Below are 18,655 nucleotides of genomic sequence, written 5' to 3' on the forward strand. Positions count from 1 at the left end.
GAAACTTCTGGATGCTAGTCAAAGCTACAAGGATACAGTACCAGTTTTGTTGGCCAGCAGAGCACAGTGGAGAGTGAACTGCAGGGAGGAGCTGTGCAGCTTGGCCTCCTTCAGCTTCTTGCAGTAGTCTATGAGCTTCTCCGCAGGCTGGAGGAAAAGACACGGAGTCAGCCGGACAGCCAGAGCCTGACCACTGCACTTTCTGCAAACAATGACTTTGGCAACGAAGTCTCAATTTCTCCCTTTCTATCCAGAAATCTATCCAGAAATCTTCAACATTAAAAGTTTCAGATTGTTTAAAACTTGTCTCATCTCATGAATTCTCTCCTGTTTTAGAGCATATCATTTCACTGCCAACTAGACAACCTACAAAGGGAAAACAAGCAGAGTACCGTATTCATGGTCACGCAGTGCCGCAGAAAGAAACTGCCAAATACATTTATGTTCTCTTCCTTTGACACGGGTAATGCTAATAAAATCTGGAATGCCGTATCTTCCAACTTTTCAGTGACTAAAAGCAAAATGAGGTTCATTGCATCTGGGAAGAAAACAAAGACATCTGTTATTACTAAACTGAGCAATGTGTTTAAATAATAATCAATACTAATGGAAAAAAATAGGGCTAGTAACATGGTTCAGGAGATAAAAGCACTTGTTGCCAAATTTTATGAACTGAGTTCCACCCCCAGGAAAGATCTGGACCCTGAACACACCCTGTGAAATATGCATAACCAAACACACCAACAAAAATTTTTAAATTTTTAAAGAGAAAATTAAGAACTGCAAACATCAAAAGGATAAATATACATATATAAGAATAAAATACTTCTTAATACCATATCCTGGAGCACTCAACTCACACATACGCAGCTCACTACACTGACCAAGCACTCTATGTTTGCCCCCCATACTCCCGTACTGTTAAGAAGGGCCCTTTGGTACAGCTGCTTTGGAAATCAGTATGATCATCTCTCAGGAAATTAGGACACAAATCTACCTCAAGACCCAACAAAACCACTTTTGAGTATATAATATAGCCAAAGGATGCTCAATCATACCACAAGGACAAGTGCTCAACTATGTTCATAGCAGCATTAATTATTTGTAATAGACAGAACCTGGAAACAACCTAAATGTCCCTCAACCAAAGAAGAGATAAAGAAAATGTGGTACATTTACACAATGGAGAACTACTCAGCAGTAAAATATACTGACATCTTGAAATTTGTAGGCAAATAGATGGATCTAGAAAAAAACCATACTGAGTGAGGTAACCCAGACCCAGAACAAATATAGAATGTACTCACTCATAAGTGGCTCTTAGACATAAAGCGAAAAAAAAAAAAAACAGCCTACAAACAACAAAGAGGAACTAAATAGGAAGGAGAAAAAGACAAGATCTCCTCAGTAAACTGGGAGCGTGGAGATCATGGGAGAGGGTAAAAAGGGAGGGGAGCAGGGAAAATGTATAGCACAATACAAACAATTAAAAAAATCGACAAAAAAGTCCCCTTTGTATCATACAAGCAATAGTAATCCAGGTATTCACAAAAGTCATGCAGATAAAATATTTTAAGTACCTGGAAGATATCTTCTCTCATAGGTAATCTTTTCCAGAATTTCTGAGACATACTGAGGATACCCAGCTTTAGTAAAGGTAACGATAATCTGGAATAAATCACGATCCATAAGGTAATGATCCGACTTCTCCACTTTCTCCAGAATCTAAAGATGGGTGGAGTAATTGAAATGAGAAATTAGAAGTATTAGAGCTAAATAAAATAACAAGATTCAATATACTAATCCACAGTGACCATCACATAGCAACAGCAAAGTATCCAACTAATAATTTCCTTTAAATATTACTCTTTACAAGACATCTTTTAAATGGACATGAGCTATGTTTTTTTTTTTTTTTTGCTTCACATAAATTGTAACACACGTTCACACAGTGACTTCAATATTGACTTACACAGCATGAACCATACCTGCTTAACATGGTCAATGTCACCCTTCTCAGCATATGCGTTCAACAGAGCCAGATACGTGTCTGGTCCTGGTTCAATGCCAGCTTCTTTCATCACTGTGAGAATATTTTCTGCGTTCTCCATATCTCTATAAATTATTTCAAAGAAAACATAAGATTGCTGAATATAATTACTCTAAAACATATTCATAAGTATATTAAAATTACTAATTTTAAATACTATTTGGAATTCTACCCCAAAAGAACTACTCATTAAAGCGGCTATATATTTCTGAAATAATAGGACCCATAAGCACCTGACATGTTTACAACTAACTTCACCCCCATAAGTAATAACTGCAATAAAAAAAGGCACAAATTTCAGAGAAAGTAATAAAAATACCAGTGTGCTCCACTGCATACCAGGCTTGTTTGGAGGAATAGATAAGCATGCTCTATGACTCCTCTCTAATAATTTTCTAGGACCAAAACCTTGCTGACAAAGCAAACCCAGGTGGAAAATTACCCAGCTCTCGCATGGCCTGTAACCAGAGCACTGAACACTGCCTCCGTGATTGGTAGGTCCTTCGTTTTCATAAATCCAAGAATCTTGCTGCAATAAAAGAGAGGTGACATTTATCAATGACACTTGCTAATGCGTCCATGAATTAGGCCTTAAGTTATTTTTGTTTAGCATAACATGTCCTTGTTAAAAAAAAAAAAAGCAACGAAGTGAAGCATAATCCCCTTCTCGTGAACTTGTATTCCTTGAAGTATCAATAATTTTGAATACTCTTGTCAAAACGACTAACCAAGCTAGGACTGTGGCTCAGTGGTTAAGCACTTGCCTAGGATACGGGATAGGCCCTACGTCAATTCTTAGCATGGGGGCAGGAGGGACATATGAACAATGTGAGAGGAAAAAAAACAATATACTGAGTTAAAATGGATTGTATATTTCAACCCACTACTTATTGCCTAAGCTTTAATTAAAAAGTGGCAATAATTTTATAGGCAGAGAAATACTGCAGTTGATTTTACCTGAATCAGTGGGCAAAGAAAATATCCTTACTTTTACAAAGAAAGTTTAAATGGGTAAAGATAGCTCCCTTAGAAAACAGTTTTTTAAAAGTAAATCTAGCTTCGCATCTCAACAGTTTATACCTCTGTTCTAATTCAGATAGCAACTTTTACTTCTTTCCCTTTTATACAACGATTTCATTTTATTTAAATCATACTATTAAATTTGCTATATAAAATACTTCTGAAATAATTCCCTTTATAAAGAATAAATTTACAAAAAAGTGGATATATTTTATAGTTATACAATTTGCAAATCTACTTGTATAAAACTACATTTAATGATGATGAGAGAGCTTGTTGGGTAGAGGAGCATATGGTCAAGCCTAGCAACTGGACTTTAATCCCTAGAACTGAACCCAGAATCCACATGATGGACAGAGCGAACTCCTGCAGGTTGTTCTCTCGATTTACACACTCATGTCCACACACACGTACGCAGAAACACAAAATAAATAAAAGAAAATGAAATTAAACAATAACCCACATTTATAAAAAATACATACCTGGCACCTTCAATATCTCCAACATTACAATAGGCAGCAATCAGCCTCTGGTATGTTACCTGCCAATGAAATGGGCAGCTTAACACTTTCATACATAAACATCTTTCTGGAAAACAGCAGAACTGTATGTGGCTGCTCAGCACCCACAGCAGCAGCTACCTACTCGATTAGGTTGAATGTTTGCTCTCTCCATCTTGGCCAGGAAATCAGTAGGTGAGAATTTATGTTCATTTTGAAGATACACTTTAAGTAAAGCATTGTAATGACTGACATCATACACAGTACCTACAAATGAAATTTAAATCAGAAGTTTAGAAAAGCATTTACCATCACATCCTTAGCACAACGACACTGCAGATCCTGATGGCAGCTGTCTTACGAAACAGTGCCGTCTTCACGTGAGAACACGCGGATAGCACCTGTGCATTTAAGTGACAGAGCCATTCCTCTATGAAGCAGCCCTCACATGCTGCAGAGGAACTGGGACTACAATTCCTTTATAAAGTAGGACCGTTGGCAATTTTTCTTAATCTTTACCAGGTCACCCAAAGCCTTTGCCTGAAGGACCTGTTCCCCCTTGAATCTGAACACCACTGCCAGTTTGCTGGCGTTGTTTACCCATGTTGCGATGTCCTTGTCTTCTTCCACTGTGTATACTACCTAAGGTCACATCTGTTAGGACACCACTCAGCCTACTCTACAAACGACATTACTTCTGGCAGTGCAGTATGACTCTCACCTACGAATGAGGTGGGCTGCATCCAAAGCCATCCTTGGACACATGTGATCTTGGGGCCACAGACTGCACACACTTGAATGAATTAACATTTTGCACTTAGTCCTAGAAATTACCCCCTCTCTCTGGTCTTGGTTTTTTGTCTGTTTGTTTAGACAGGATGTCCCTGTCATGACTCAAATTACAGAAATCCACCTGCCTCAGCCTCTCCAGTGCTGTGATTAAAGGCGTGGCCAGCCCTAAAAGCACACACGAGCATCATTAAACGGACTCAGCAGCTTGTCTTTATATAGTCACAGAAATGTGACGGTAAGAGAAGAGCCTGTGAATCTGAGGGGTGACAACACAGAGGCGTCAGAGGAAAAGGGGGGATAATGCAAATACAGTACTCATAAATGAAATTCTCAAAACATATTTTTTACTTCTCATTTTTATACTTAATTCATTACCACACTCCTACTATTCTTATACTTAAAATCCTTCCCCACGGTAGAATCCAATATATACATAAGTATACTCAATTTTTGAAATAAATAAATTCAGAGCAGCGAGGTAAAGACCATCCTCATCTTACCGCTTTTCATACAGTTACGCGGCAAAGGCAGTCTACACGCCTTCTGTGCTTGTCACTGTCCTCTACTGGACCCTCAAGATTTTGTAATTAGGAGAGTGTGGGCTTCTCATTTAGTATGCGCAGCGGCTACTGTGACCTGACTGTGACCTGACCTTCCGGCTCTACAGAGCAACAGTGCTGCTGCACACTGGTTCAAATTTTTATTTAAAAAAGGCACTTAGCCAGGTGTGGTGGCACACACCTTTAATCCCAACACTAGGGAGGCGTCCTCTGGGAGCAAGTTCCACACTAGCCAGGGCAACACAGCAGAACCTGTCTTAACAGCAACAACAAATGCATTGAGTAAAAATTAGAGCCAGTGTCTGTCACCCTTCCAGACCAGAAGGACTTCACTATAATGGATACACATACATAAAGAATACGCACTGCTTATGGATGGTGGCACACGATACACACTGCTCAGCATCGTAAATTTTACGTCTATTTCACCAGTATGTGAAGACTCATGATTCGCTATCAGAGAATCTCCATAATTTATTGACCCAATCATTACAGTGGAATCCTCTTTTATATGTGAACACGTTTTCCTAAATTCTAATACTATAATACTGTAAGTTGAATTACAATTGAGAGCCCAAATATCTATTTTTTTCACTTATTAAAATTCTAATTCATGATATGAAAACTAGTTTATTCTTAATGTCCCTATAACTCACCATATAAACATATTGCCAAATAGTATTGAATCAAGAAGCCCTATAACAAAATAAGATTATAACTTACATGCCGGGCAGTGGTGGCGCACGCCTTTAATCCCAGCACTTGGGAGGCAGAGGCAGGCGGATCTCTGTGAGTTCGAGACCAGCCTGGTCTACAAGAGCTAGTTCCAGGACAGGCTCCAAAACCATAGAGAAACCCTGTCTCGAAAAACAAAACAAAACAAAAAAAAAAATTATAACTTACATGAAGAACACATTCAGTGGAAGAGAAAAAAATACCTATGCCTTTACGCATGTCAGGGACTAAAGCAATCATACCTAATGTCTGAAGTTTGTCCCATATCTTATGAGCAAATTCTGTCCTTTCTGCAAGACTCAGTTCAGGCAAGAGTGAACCACAGCTGCGCAGCAGAAGCAAGGCTTGATTACCACCTGGGCTACCTGCAGGGAAACAGTTCATAGATGCAGATAACAGGACCAGTAACACGGAGGAGGTAAACAGCAAAGCTTCAGCTGAGGTTTATAAATTATTTGACCATCTTCAGGCTTTTCAAAGAAATCAAGAAAAACATCCATTAAATGATCCACAAGCCCCACCCCTCAGTTCACCAAAGACAAGAGGGCACCCAAAGACCAGCACTCCATAACACTACTAAATGTCAGAACTGTAATCTTTAGCAGCAGACTGCTTTAAGAAATCTAAGACTACAAAATCCACATACTCTCTAAGACTAATGGATTCAAGAAGAATCTAATTCCTAAGCAGTGCTTGCTACAGTTCAAAGGCTACGCCTCTTAGCACCTTATGGGAAGGATACAAAGCAGATAAAGAACCCATATTACCATGTTTAAGTTTTATCTCCATGTCCCTTAAACTGGACTTTAAGACAACACAAAAATAAACACGCATTGTCTAACTCCATCTGTAAGTACATCCAGAGCAAGGAACTAAAGGGGCAGAAAACAGACTTACTTGTGGGTGTCTAGGACTGGAAAGGATGGGAAGGGCTGGAAGGGTGACAATGAAAAGTTCCAAAATTAACTGTGGCAATGGCTGAAGAACTGAGTAAATCAAAAAGTTACGGTCTTTCAATGAACATGACCGTCTGTCATGGAACCTCTTTGTTACACCTCATCATTAGAAGCTCTGCTCCCTAAGGAAATGATGCCCACAAACAGACTCCGGGAGACTCTTCCTAAAACACACACAAAATTGCACAGTAGTACATTTGCTTTTGTGTTTGTCAGGAGATGGGGGAAGAGCCTGGGAGTGAAGGACCTGCAGCTCCTGCAGGACTAGTCAAGACCTAAGCCATCTGCCCGCTCAGAGGCTGACTGGAATAAAGAGAAATGGCAACCAGTCTTCACTGTGGTCACGGCAGGAAAACTGGTGCCTTCTACTACAGCTTATCATGGAAACTGTACAACTCTAGAAAGCAGGGGAAGCAAATGGCTATTTTTACTTGCTGACTCTGAAATGGACTCTAACTGAAATATTTCAGGTTACTGCAAACTCTGCCTGGATGATCTGGAAGGAGAGGAGGATCTAGTCACACTGACACTGAGTATCAAATGATGCTCTCCACAATGAGCTTCCAGAAACCCGGGAAGAACTTCAACTACCGATAGAGAAACTCTGAAATACCTGAGCGACAGGTGCTATCAAAGACTTTCTGCAGAAGTCCCTTTGTAATGCGGCCCGTTCTTCGGACAGAACTGTCCAGTCTCATTAGAGCCCAATCAAACTGACTGTTATTTCTTCTCACAGGAGCAGGCTCCTCTTGAAGATCCCTCTTTTCAGCAACAATTGCATATAATCTGGCTTGGCTTGGTAGCTCTCTGTAAAATTGAACACAATTAGTAACAAACTAAGTAAATTGCTATCTAGTCAGGACATCGTTTGTGTGAAGTTTACGCCAAGTTCTGACTGTCACTGAATACCTAATATTGCAATGCAACAGCAAAAGTACTAAGAGATCTATGAACTGACAACAAATTAAAGTTCTGACTTGTTTTACACACACAGACGTGCGCGCACGCGTGCAGACACACACACACACAGTAAAACTCCAGTTGATGCTGGGTGTATTGATAACCTTACATGAAATCACTTCAAACTAAGAAGCTAAAACTAAGAAGCTGCTTTGTTTTCCTTAACGAAGGAAAACAAAGCAGCTCATCAACGAGCTCTTCTCACTTGTATAAATGAGACAAAAGGCCAGAGTGCACTCCGAATTCCAAAACTACCTTTATGGCTTTGTTCTGGCATGAGCTTATATGAACTTAAATTTTAAATCAGTTATTAGACCAGACAACGAAGTTTCTTCCAAGTTAAAATTCTGCACTGACTTTACAGGACCACTCAAGCCCACGTTAGTTCCCGCCTGTCTAACAAGACCAAAGCATCTCAATTCCACAGCTTTGCATTTTCAACACACAGTTTGTACACTTCCCTAACTCTCCAGAGTAGGAACCATTGTCAGATAAGAAATTAGTTAAGATGAGAATGATACATGTTTCTACAGAATAAACAATCTTTCTTTCTTTGTTTTTTGAGACAGGGCCATTTTTAGTTCAGGCTGGCCAGAAACTTCCTGAGAACCAACAATGACTTGAACTTCTGATTCTCTTGCTTTCAACTCTGCTGTCATGCCAGGCCTATGCTGTGGGTTATGCAGTACAGGGATGGGACCCACGCTAATAAGCATCCTATGAACTAAGCTAACTGACATCCCCAGAACAAGCAACTCTTTAAATCAATATTAATACAGTCTAATATACAACTAAACTTCTAAACTGTGCAGAGGTATTTCATACTATAGGAATAAATACTGAACTTGATTTACAAATATCAGACCTAAAAAAGTAAACTGACATGTAATTTTGAAAGGCTTTCTCAAGTACTTCACTTTTAACATACTCAATTCTTGGGAATCTGCTCCGAGTACCTTAATTTTAGTTGCCACTAAATTATGCTAAGCATTATGTCTAAAAACATTAATTCAGAAAATGCCTTCAAGATGATAACCACATTTTCTGGCACATAGACCTCTTTACCAGTCAGTGGTGAGTTTAAAAATAAAACTGTAGGAGCTAAGTGCATAACCGAGTGATGGAGCGTGCACTCCGCATGCAAAAGGCCCTGGGTTTGATCTCAGTCCCCCAAAGCCACTGTTCTCCTAAGTTCCTAACCTTGGGTTTTGCCAATGTGTGCAATTATTGTGAAAACCTAAGTGCTGATCTCATTTGGGTAAATACTTGGTGTGAAGTCTACTTTCAACTTTCGAAGTGGCCATGAAACTAGCTTTCCAAACGGCTACGCAGTGTGTGTTCCTACGGCAGCAGCTGAGAGCTCTTTTTCTTGACCACTGCGAGCATTCAGTTTTCAGTGTTTTGGTTTGAGTAGTCATTGTTCCAGGTGAGGTAGCTCATCAGTGTTTTCATTTACAATTTGTGAATGACCTAGGTAGGAACTCTTAGGTATTTTGCAAACTTTCATGAAGTCTCTGCCTTCAGACTTCCAGTGAGGCATCTGCTCAGAATTTCTGCCCAATCTCTAACTGTAGATTTTTAAAATATTTGTCATGGTTTGGTTTCAATTAAATTCTTTACTCCACATTCAAACTCTTCTCAGGTTTATGAGTTGGTTTAAAGTAACTTTGGAGCTTTCAGGGTTAAAGATAAGGATAGGAATAAAGGACAAAGGGTGTTGTTTTGGTTTTTGTTTTGTTTTGGTTTTTGGTTTTTTTGAGACAGGGTTTCTCTGTGGAACAGTCCTGGTTGTCCTAGAACTCACTCTTGTAGACCAGGCTGTCCTCAAACTCAGAGATTCTCCTCTCTCTGCCTCCTGAGTGCTGGGATTAAAGGTATGTGTCACCACTGCCAGGCCAAAAGGTGTATTAATAATTACTTTTTAATGCATACTAAGTAGTAGTAAATTACTATGATAGCCCCAACCTACACTTGAGAAAACTAACAAGTATTTCCCAAATCACAGAAAAAGCTAGTTAAAGATGTGACGAGAGAAGCAATCCTTGATTTGGGTAGTACCATTCAATACAGGCCCATGCGGCACCAGGGCACCAGAGCCATCACCCAAGCACAAAGCAAGACACACACTGCAAAGTGGTCAAAACTAACCCTAGAGAAGAACAACCAGAAAATGGGAGCCCCCAAATCTGTAAAAAAAAAAAACAATGATTTTTTTTTTCTGTTTCTTATAAATTACTCAGTCTCAGACAATCTTAGAGCAGCCCAAGAAGTTTCTATGCTTAAACCTTAGGAGGACAGGGTAAGAGAGATGGCTTAGTGATTAAATGCACAGGCTGCTCTTTCAGGGCCCAGGTTCTGCTCCCAGCATCCATGTGGCAGCTCACAACCAGCTGTAACTCTAGTTCCAGGGGTTCTATTCTGACACCCCCCTCTAGCCTCCATGGGCACCAGGCACACATGTGGTATACAGATAAACATGTGGGAAAACACATAAACAAAACTAAACAAATACTTTTTAACTCAGGATAACAGTATTTCCCTTACAAGAGTATTAACTGAGACCATGTAGTTAGTCTACAACATACTTCTAGTCAAGATGGGTTTGAGACTGCATTTAGGCAAAGATTTTCCATTTCAATAGGTTTACTTGTTGAAAATTTAAAAAAAAAAACAGTAACTATCAAATTTAGCTCTTTTCTTATTAACATTTTTGCTCAAGACAAAATAAAGTTATAAAAGTGTTAGCTTAAGAGCTAGAGAGATAGCTCAGTGGTTAAGAGCACTGGCTGCTCTTCTAGACCTGAGTTCAATCCCCAGCACCCACATGGTTCCAGGGATGCCTTCTTCTGGCTTCCATGGGCACTACAAGAACATGGTGAACAAATACACATGTAGGCAAAACACCATACACATAAAATAAAAACAGCATTTTTTTTTTTTTTTTGGTTTTTTGAGACAGGGTTTCTCTGTGGTTTTGGAGCCTGTCCTGGAACTACCTCTTGTAGACCAGGCTGGTCTCGAACTCACAGAGATCCACCTGCCTCTGCCTCCCTAGTGCTGGGATTAAAGGCGTGCGCCACTACCGCCGGCTAAAAACAGCTTTTTAAATGTCAGTTTAAACCTAAGCCCAATATAAAGAAAAATATTAAATATTTAAATAGTAAGTACTCAGAATGGGCCCAATAACAAGTAAAAGTCTGAAGGCAGAACACATCCAGAATCTATACAATCAGAATGACACTGACTATACTCTAACCATCTCAAAGTCTTACACGCATTAGGTGCTTATAATGGCCTTTAACTTTTAAAATCAAATATATCATCCATTGCTGTTTTGAGAAACATTTTTATGGAGCTGAAAAGATAGCTCAGCCACAAAGAGCCGCATACAGCTCTTGCGTAACACCCAGCACCATGTTTTGTAACGCCAACTCCAGGTCATCTGACACCTTCTTCTGGCCTGTGCAGGCACCTGAACTCTTGTGTATATAAGTACACATCTTTTTTTTTTTTTTTTTTTTTTTTTTGGTTTTTCAAGACAGGGCATCCCTGTGTAACAATCCTAGCTGTCCTGGAACTAGCTCTTGTAGACCAGGCTGGCCTCGAACTCACAGGGATTCACCTGCCTCTGCCTCCCAAGTGCTGGGATTAAAGGCATGCGCCACGATCGCATGGCCTAAAATAACATCTTTTAAAAATTAACTTTCTATCTTAAAGTCATCCCTTCAGCATCTAAAACACATTCAAGACTATCTCCGAATCAGGAAGCACAATATGAGTGAGAAGCTTCCATTTCCCAGCTTGTATTCTCAGGCCAGAGAGTGAGCTGCAGGTACAATGCATGCAGAGAGGCAGTCTGCATAAGGGTTTGTTCTAATGGACCCCACTTGTCCTGACTACTCTTCAGTTCTAACACTCTCACCAACCTCCAGGAAAAGAAAACCTTCAGTTCTGCATGCTAGTTGAGGCCCAAGTTTGCAGTACCAACACTGTCCCTAACTGGCCATCCTGTCTTTCTCTCACGTTCTAAATACATTTATTTTGTCAAGATCCAACACATTCAAACTCCCCCTCTGGATTGAGGCCCCGCTACAGCCAATCATGGAGCCAGTATGGCAATCAACTTGCAGTAACAGATTTCAAACCCACACAAGATCAAAGTGTGGGCTCCAAGTCCACAGACTTCTTTTTATATATATTTTTTGGGGTTTTTTTTTTTCGAGACAGGGTTTCTCTGTGGTTTTGGAGCCTGTCCTGGAACTAGCTCTTGTAGATCAGGCTGGTCTCGAACTCACAGAGATCCGCCTGCCTCTGCCTCCTGAGTGCTGGGATTAAAGGCATGCGCCACCACCGCCCGGCTGTCCACAGACTTCTTTAGCCTTCAAGCCCTGGATACTTAGCACATATCCTCTTGAAAGATGAGGCTCCCTCTTGGGCCTGGGAGGTGCTCAATGGCTAAGGCACTTGCCTCTAATTCTGACTTGAGTTCTATCCCTGGATCCGCATGCTGAAAGGAGAACTGGCTCTGCAAAGGTGTCCTCTGATCATATGCGCACTGTGGCATGTGCACCTGCACACATTAAGAAACACACAGGCACACAGGCATGCATGGTTGGTTGGTCGGTCCATCTCCTTCCCAAAAACAAATGTGACTGCCCTTCTCTGTGCAATACCAATCCAGTATCATCTTATGAGTGCATAACATCAATAAATTATCATCTTACAAGCATGCAACATCACTAGATAGGACTACCATCTACTCACGAGCATATAGAAAGAGAGGAGGGGTTGAGTCTTGGGTTTCACAGGCCCAAAGGGTTCAGACTCTAAGAACATTCCAAAATGTCAGGTAAAAAGGGAAAGTTTACTTTTCTTCCAATGACAACTCTAGTGGACATGTAATCTTCACCTGTAGGCCGCAATCATCAATCTACACATCTACTTTCACACAGACTTCATTTCAAGTTCATCTTTCCCCCGAAACAGGTGGGGATTACTCTAAGATCTCAAGAGAAGCATAGGCAGCTTCAGGAAAAAAAAAAAAAAACACCAGGAGAAAGGAAGGAAAGCCCCCTCACCCTCCTCATGCAGAAGGTAAGGGCCAGAAGAATTTCCTTCCAAAAAAGAGGAAAATGCTAAAAGGAAAACTGAAGAGCAAGACACAAAAATACAAGGTGCACACTTCTGGGAACAGATGAAGCAATGCTAATAATTCCCACTCAGTAATGCCTATTAGTCCAAGTCAGACACAGCAGAGCTGGAAAGCAAGGTAAAGGTGAACAGGCAGAACCACTCTAGAGCACAGAGGTGAACTAAGAGCCCCTAATCTTCAACTCATCTTATCCCTCTTCTCAGTGTCTGTGATGCTTTATTGAACAAATGTCTGACATCCACTCCACAAACAAAGTAGGCATCAAGGGAGGCAAAATACTAAGATGAAGACCTTGCCTTTAAGGAGATCTGCAGTGCCACAGGTAATAGAATCCAGGGTTACACATGTTAACAGGGCTAACAGCATGCTGCCCATTCAGAGCTGAGAAGAGGACATCAGAGGAACGCATGGAAGCAGCAGCTGGGAGGGCCTATCAGAGATATGAACTTCTCAGTATGAGGAGAATGAGCATCACATTCAAAGGCAGTTGGCCCAGTGGGCCCTCCTGACTCAGTCCCACAGACCCTCTATTATCTGGAAGCTTGGTAAGCCATTCGGTCTCAGTCCTGAACAGCAGCTCTTCATAATCAGACTGCATTTTCACAGGATTCCTAGGGAAACAGCCCTCCCTGTAGCTTTACCGCTTGCCATGGGAAGACAGAAGAGCTGAGGCATCTCATTCCCAAAACACCCATGAAAGCACCAGGTAGGACTTACCCTGGAAACAGCTGGAGCCAGAGTGCTCAACTGTGAACCTAAATGACGCAATCAAGTCTATCAGAAACTCCAGAAAAAGGACGATGGGGGCAGGAGAGATGGGGTATCCATTCCAAATGAAACAGAACTCTGGGATTTTATCACTTGTTGATGAAAGGGGACGATGAGGCGTTGGGGGAGGGAGGAACAAGAGCAAGCATGAACACGAATGGGCTCTTTCTAAGTAAGAGAACAGTGACACTTGCAGCACAGATTTGGGGAAAAGCTGAGTTCCTTCCCTTCAAGATGGGTTGGGTTTGAAGCCTCTGTAGCTCAGCCAGAGGGAGCTTCCCAACTGACAGTCCACATCCAGGAGAAACAATGCAACTGCCCGTGCTAGCAGTCAAACCGTGACCCAGACACTGAGAACAGAGGGGCCTACAAGGATGACACCATGTAAGCTGCCACAGGAAAGTCTCCGAGTGTGCGAGCATCTAACACACGACAGCAAAGTCTCTGAGTGTGCAAGCCTCTAACACACGACAGCAAAGTCTCTGAGTGTGCAAGCCTCTAACACACGACAGCAAAGTCTCTGAGTGTGCAAGCCTCTAACACACGACAGCAAAGTCTCTGAGTGTGCAAGCCTCTAACACACGACAGCAAAGTCTCTGAGTGTGCGAGCATCTAACACACGACAGCAAAGTCTCTGAGTGTGCGAGCATCTAATACACGACAACAAAGTCTCTGAGTGTGCGAGCATCTAATACACGACAGCAAAGTCTCTGAGTGTGCGAGCATCTAACACACGACAGCAAAGTCTCTGAGTGTGCGAGCATCTAACACACGACAGCAAAGCCTCCGAGTGTGTGAGCATCTAACACACGACAGCAAAGCCTCTGAGTGTGCAACCATCTAATACATGACAGCAAAGCCTCCGAGTGTGTGAGCATCTAATACACGACAGCAAAGTCTCTGAGTGTGCGAGCATCTAACACACGACAGCAAAGTCTCTGAGTGTGCGAGCATCTAACACACGACAGCAAAGTCTCTGAGTGTGCGAGCATCTAACACACGACAGCAAAGTCTCCGAGTGTGCGAGCATCTAACACACGACAGCAAAGTCTCTGAGTGTGCGAGCATCTAACACACGACAGCAAAGTCTCTGAGTGTGCGAGCATCTAATACACGACAACAAAGTCTCTGAGTGTGCGAGCATCTAATACACGACAGCAAAGTCTCTGAGTGTGCGAGCATCTAACACACGACAGCAAAGTCTCTGAGTGTGCGAGCATCTAACACACGACAGCAAAGCCTCCGAGTGTGTGAGCATCTAACACACGACAGCAAAGCCTCTGAGTGTGCAACCATCTAATACATGACAGCAAAGCCTCCGAGTGTGTGAGCATCTAACACACGACAGCAAAGTCTCTGAGTGTGCGAGCATCTAATACATGACAACAAAGTCTCTGAGTGTGTGAGCATCTAATACACGACAGCAAAGTCTCCGAGTGTGCGAGCATCTAACACACGACAGCAAAGCCTCCGAGTGTGTGAGCATCTAATACACGACAACAAAGTCTCTGAGTGTGCGAGCATCTAATACACGACAGCAAAGTCTCCGAGTGTGCAACCATCTAATACACGACAGCAAAGTCTCCGAGTGTGCGAGCATCTAACACACGACACGACAGCAAAGTCTCCGAGTGTGCGAGCATCTAATACACGACAACAAAGTCTCCGAGTGTGTGAGCATCTAATACACGACAGCAAAGTCTCCGAGTGTGTGAGCATCTAACACACGACAGCAAAGCCTCCGAGTGTGTGAGCATCTAATACACGACAGCAAAGTCTCTGAGTGTGCAACCATCTAACACACGACACGACAGCAAAGCCTCCGAGTGTGTGAGCATCTAATACACGACAGCAAAGCCTCCGAGTGTGTGAGCATCTAATACACGACAGCAAAGTCTCTGAGTGTGCAACCATCTAACACACGACACGACAGCAAAGCCTCCGAGTGTGTGAGCATCTAACACACGACAGCAAAGTCTCTGAGTGTGCAACCATCTAACACACGACACGACAGCAAAGCCTCCGAGTGTGTGAGCATCTAATACACGACAGCAAAGTCTCTGAGTGTGCAACCATCTAACACACGACACGACAGCAAAGCCTCCGAGTGTGTGAGCATCTAACATACAACAGCAAAGCCTCCGAGTGTGTGAGCATCTAACATACAACAGCAAAGCCTCCGAGTGTGTGAGCATCTAACATACAACAGCAAAGCCTCCGAGTGTGTGAGCATCTAATACATGAACATGGGGACAAGTATCAAGGAGGCAGGTACAAAAAAAATCCTGAGACACAAGAAACTGACAGTGCCATCCTAGCCAGGAAAGGGGCATTATGGGAAAGGGAAGTAGGATGCTAGAGATTCAGGCCCAGAACACAGACTTGGTAATCATGACGTCTTCTGTAAAAAAAGAAGTAAAACCAATATACAGCCACATGAACAACTGAAAAATATACTAATGGTGTACCAATGGTTCTCTCTGGGTGATAATTAGAGAAGATTTTTGGTGTTTTCCCTCTGTAATTTAGTTATTCATCAAGGAACCTGAGTTTTACAGCTTAAAAAAATAAAAGGGCTGGAGAGGCAGCTCAGCAGTTAAGAACGCTTCCTGTTCTTTTAAAGGACCCAGTTCAGTTCCCAGCACCCATGCCAGACAGCTCACAAGTGCTTGTAACTAAAACTCCAGGGGACCAGAGAGCACCAACACAAACAAAACAAAACAGAAAGCTGTTGTGGGATAGGAGCCCGTAGGGGAAAGTGTTCAAAGTCCAGGAAAGAAAACAAACACTACTTTACTGCCTGCTGAGAGCTAAGCACACAGCTTTGTGAACAAGACCAAGTTCTGTGCTCCACAGCCTACTTCCTACCACGGAAACAGAGAAGAAGAAAAAAAGAACACGTGGTCATAGACAAGACTCAGGTGCGGTAATGTCACTGCTCAGGGTCTTCTTGTATTTATCTTTTGTGTGTGCTACAGGCGGAGGTCAGGACAAGTTGCAGGAGCCTTTCCTTCCAGATGGGTCCTGGGGATCAAACGGAGGTCATCAGACTTGCAGGGGATGTGCTTTTTCTAGAGGAGCCACAGGAAGTTTAGCTTCTTCTAAAGAGACACCTGAGCCCTGAATGACAAAAAATCAGCTTTACAAAGACACCTGGCAGAGACCCTTACAGAGAGGAAGGTCTAAGGTTAGCAGCAAGGAACGGAACCCAGGTGTGCTAAACATCTAGACCAAGAGCTTGTCACTAAAACGTGTTCATTGTTTCCCAAACACTACAGAGAAGTCAACAATAGCACTGCATTCCTGGCCTCTGGAATCATGTTGAGGACTAGAGCAGTGGTCCTCAACCTTCCTAGTGCTATGACCCTTTAATATAGTTTCTTGTGTTGGGGTGACCCCCATCCATGAAATTATTTCATGGCTACTTCATAACTGTAATTGTGCTGCTGATATGAATCATAATGTAAATACTGATATGCAGGATATCTGACATATGCAACCCTCCAAAGGGGTCTCAGCGCACAGGCTGGGGACCACTGGACTAAAGGAATGTACAGGGATTGGCTGCTCTACTCAAAGAAATGAGAGCTAGGAGACGAAGGATGAAGAGATGTGGCGAAAGCAAAGGCAATGATTTCTGAAGGTTCATTGTTCAGGCCTAAATTCCAAGCAGCAGCACTCGGAAGGTGTACACCTAAGCAGTTGAGAACCCATAAGCATTTTCTTCACCTAATCATCCGCAGTGCCAGGCTGGCCCACGAAGACAGTTACTTCTATTACGGCAGCAAAGCAGTTACTGAGTACTCCCCACCTTGGTGCTGTGTACACCTGTGTACCTGAAGAAACTAAGGTCTTGGATGTTGAGTGATTTGTCCAATGGCATAGAGCAATGAACTGAAGCACCCTCAGTCCACGGTTCCCCACTCCAGATCAGTTCCCAGATCTTGCTAGACCCCAAAGCTCTTTTGTAGGTCATTCAATTGTCAATTTCTCTCTGGTGCTAAAACCTAAGTACCCATCTTCCTTTTCCTGGTGATCAGAACACTAATCAAATGAGCATTCTTATCTCCCTATAACCTCAACCCATGACGATGTACTCACACAAATACTTGACACTCATTGGGTGTTTAACTTGTTTCTGCATTCCTAGACAGATCCCAACAGTGTCTTACATGTGTTCATTATACTATTCTGCTGAGACAATGTCCAACCCATGACATCGGCCTAAATACTAAATGAAAATTTCATTCAACAAAACTCAGGCAAAAACCCGAACTGGGCATTATCAAACGTCATGCTCTAAACTATCCCTGGGTTACTCAAAATTTCAAACCCCACCCCCCAGAGAAGGGGGTAGGAAAACCCGAAGCCTCCTAAGACTACACACAAGCAAGTTACTGATCAACAGCGTGGGACAGCACCCAGGAAGGGTACTCCTAAGGAAGGACACAGCACCTGCTCCCACCGTAGCAGGCCCCCCCCAAATCCCTCAGCTTCCCGGGCGGTCCCCAGTCCAAGAGCAGGTGGCGACCTCAAGCAGCAAGCCGGAAACCAGCCATGCCCTCGACCATGACCTTCTCAAGACGCTCAACCTTGTTACCCCCAAATCACGGGCAAGAGCACTGGCCAAAGCATGGGAGACTATGCCTGAGCTGCCGGGAGCCCTGAGCCGGAGAACGCGAGCCCAGACGTCTGTCCATCGGCCGGCAGGAGGAAGGGTCCGGTACTCACCCTGCAGGCGGCCTGCTCCCAGCCGCCGCCACCCGGGCGACGGAGAACAGCCGGCCCGGGCAGCCCGCAAAGAGGCGCAGGGACAGCGGGAGGCGCGGGGCCGCCGTGGCCCCGAGCAGCCAACGAGCGGGTCTCAGGAGGGCAGCCATGGCTCAGGGTGCCCAAGCCGGGAAGCACGCTCCTGCCGAGGACCTGGAGGAACACGTGACGACGGGGTCGCCCCCAAGTGGGACGGACCAACGGCCAAGCGCAGGGGAGGCTGGAGCCTCGCCAAGGCGCACAGGAGGAGAGAGCCGAACTCCCTGGGACATCCGGATCACTTTTTTGCTTTTTACAACAATAATTTTTTGTTCTCTGACCTCAACGTTCCGGTTTCCCTTCTCTCTCGCTCCCGCTCTCGGAGAGCTCAGCCACGTCACCCCCACCAGACG

The 18,655-nt window shown here is 43.2% G+C and overlaps 1 protein-coding gene across 1 annotated transcript in view; it reads right to left on the reverse strand.

Moving 5' to 3' along the window:
* Positions 1-18,426, reverse strand: part of Lrpprc (leucine rich pentatricopeptide repeat containing) — an 83,122-nt gene extending 64,696 nt beyond the window's left edge. The window contains exons 1-10 of the mRNA XM_075955752.1: positions 18,225-18,426; positions 7,227-7,420; positions 5,900-6,022; positions 3,716-3,837; positions 3,553-3,611; positions 2,493-2,579; positions 1,989-2,115; positions 1,581-1,725; positions 393-538; positions 42-147 (exon numbers count right to left, since the gene is read on the reverse strand). Coding sequence (XP_075811867.1) covers positions 42-147; positions 393-538; positions 1,581-1,725; positions 1,989-2,115; positions 2,493-2,579; positions 3,553-3,611; positions 3,716-3,837; positions 5,900-6,022; positions 7,227-7,420; positions 18,225-18,373 — 1,258 coding nt within the window. The 5' untranslated portion in view covers positions 18,374-18,426. The remainder of the gene's footprint in view (positions 1-41; positions 148-392; positions 539-1,580; positions 1,726-1,988; positions 2,116-2,492; positions 2,580-3,552; positions 3,612-3,715; positions 3,838-5,899; positions 6,023-7,226; positions 7,421-18,224) is intronic.
* Positions 18,427-18,655: the final 229 nt, after the last annotated feature.

The sequence above is a fragment of the Microtus pennsylvanicus genome, chromosome 21, assembly GCF_037038515.1.
Source record: "Microtus pennsylvanicus isolate mMicPen1 chromosome 21, mMicPen1.hap1, whole genome shotgun sequence".
Lineage (NCBI taxonomy): Eukaryota > Metazoa > Chordata > Mammalia > Rodentia > Cricetidae > Microtus > Microtus pennsylvanicus.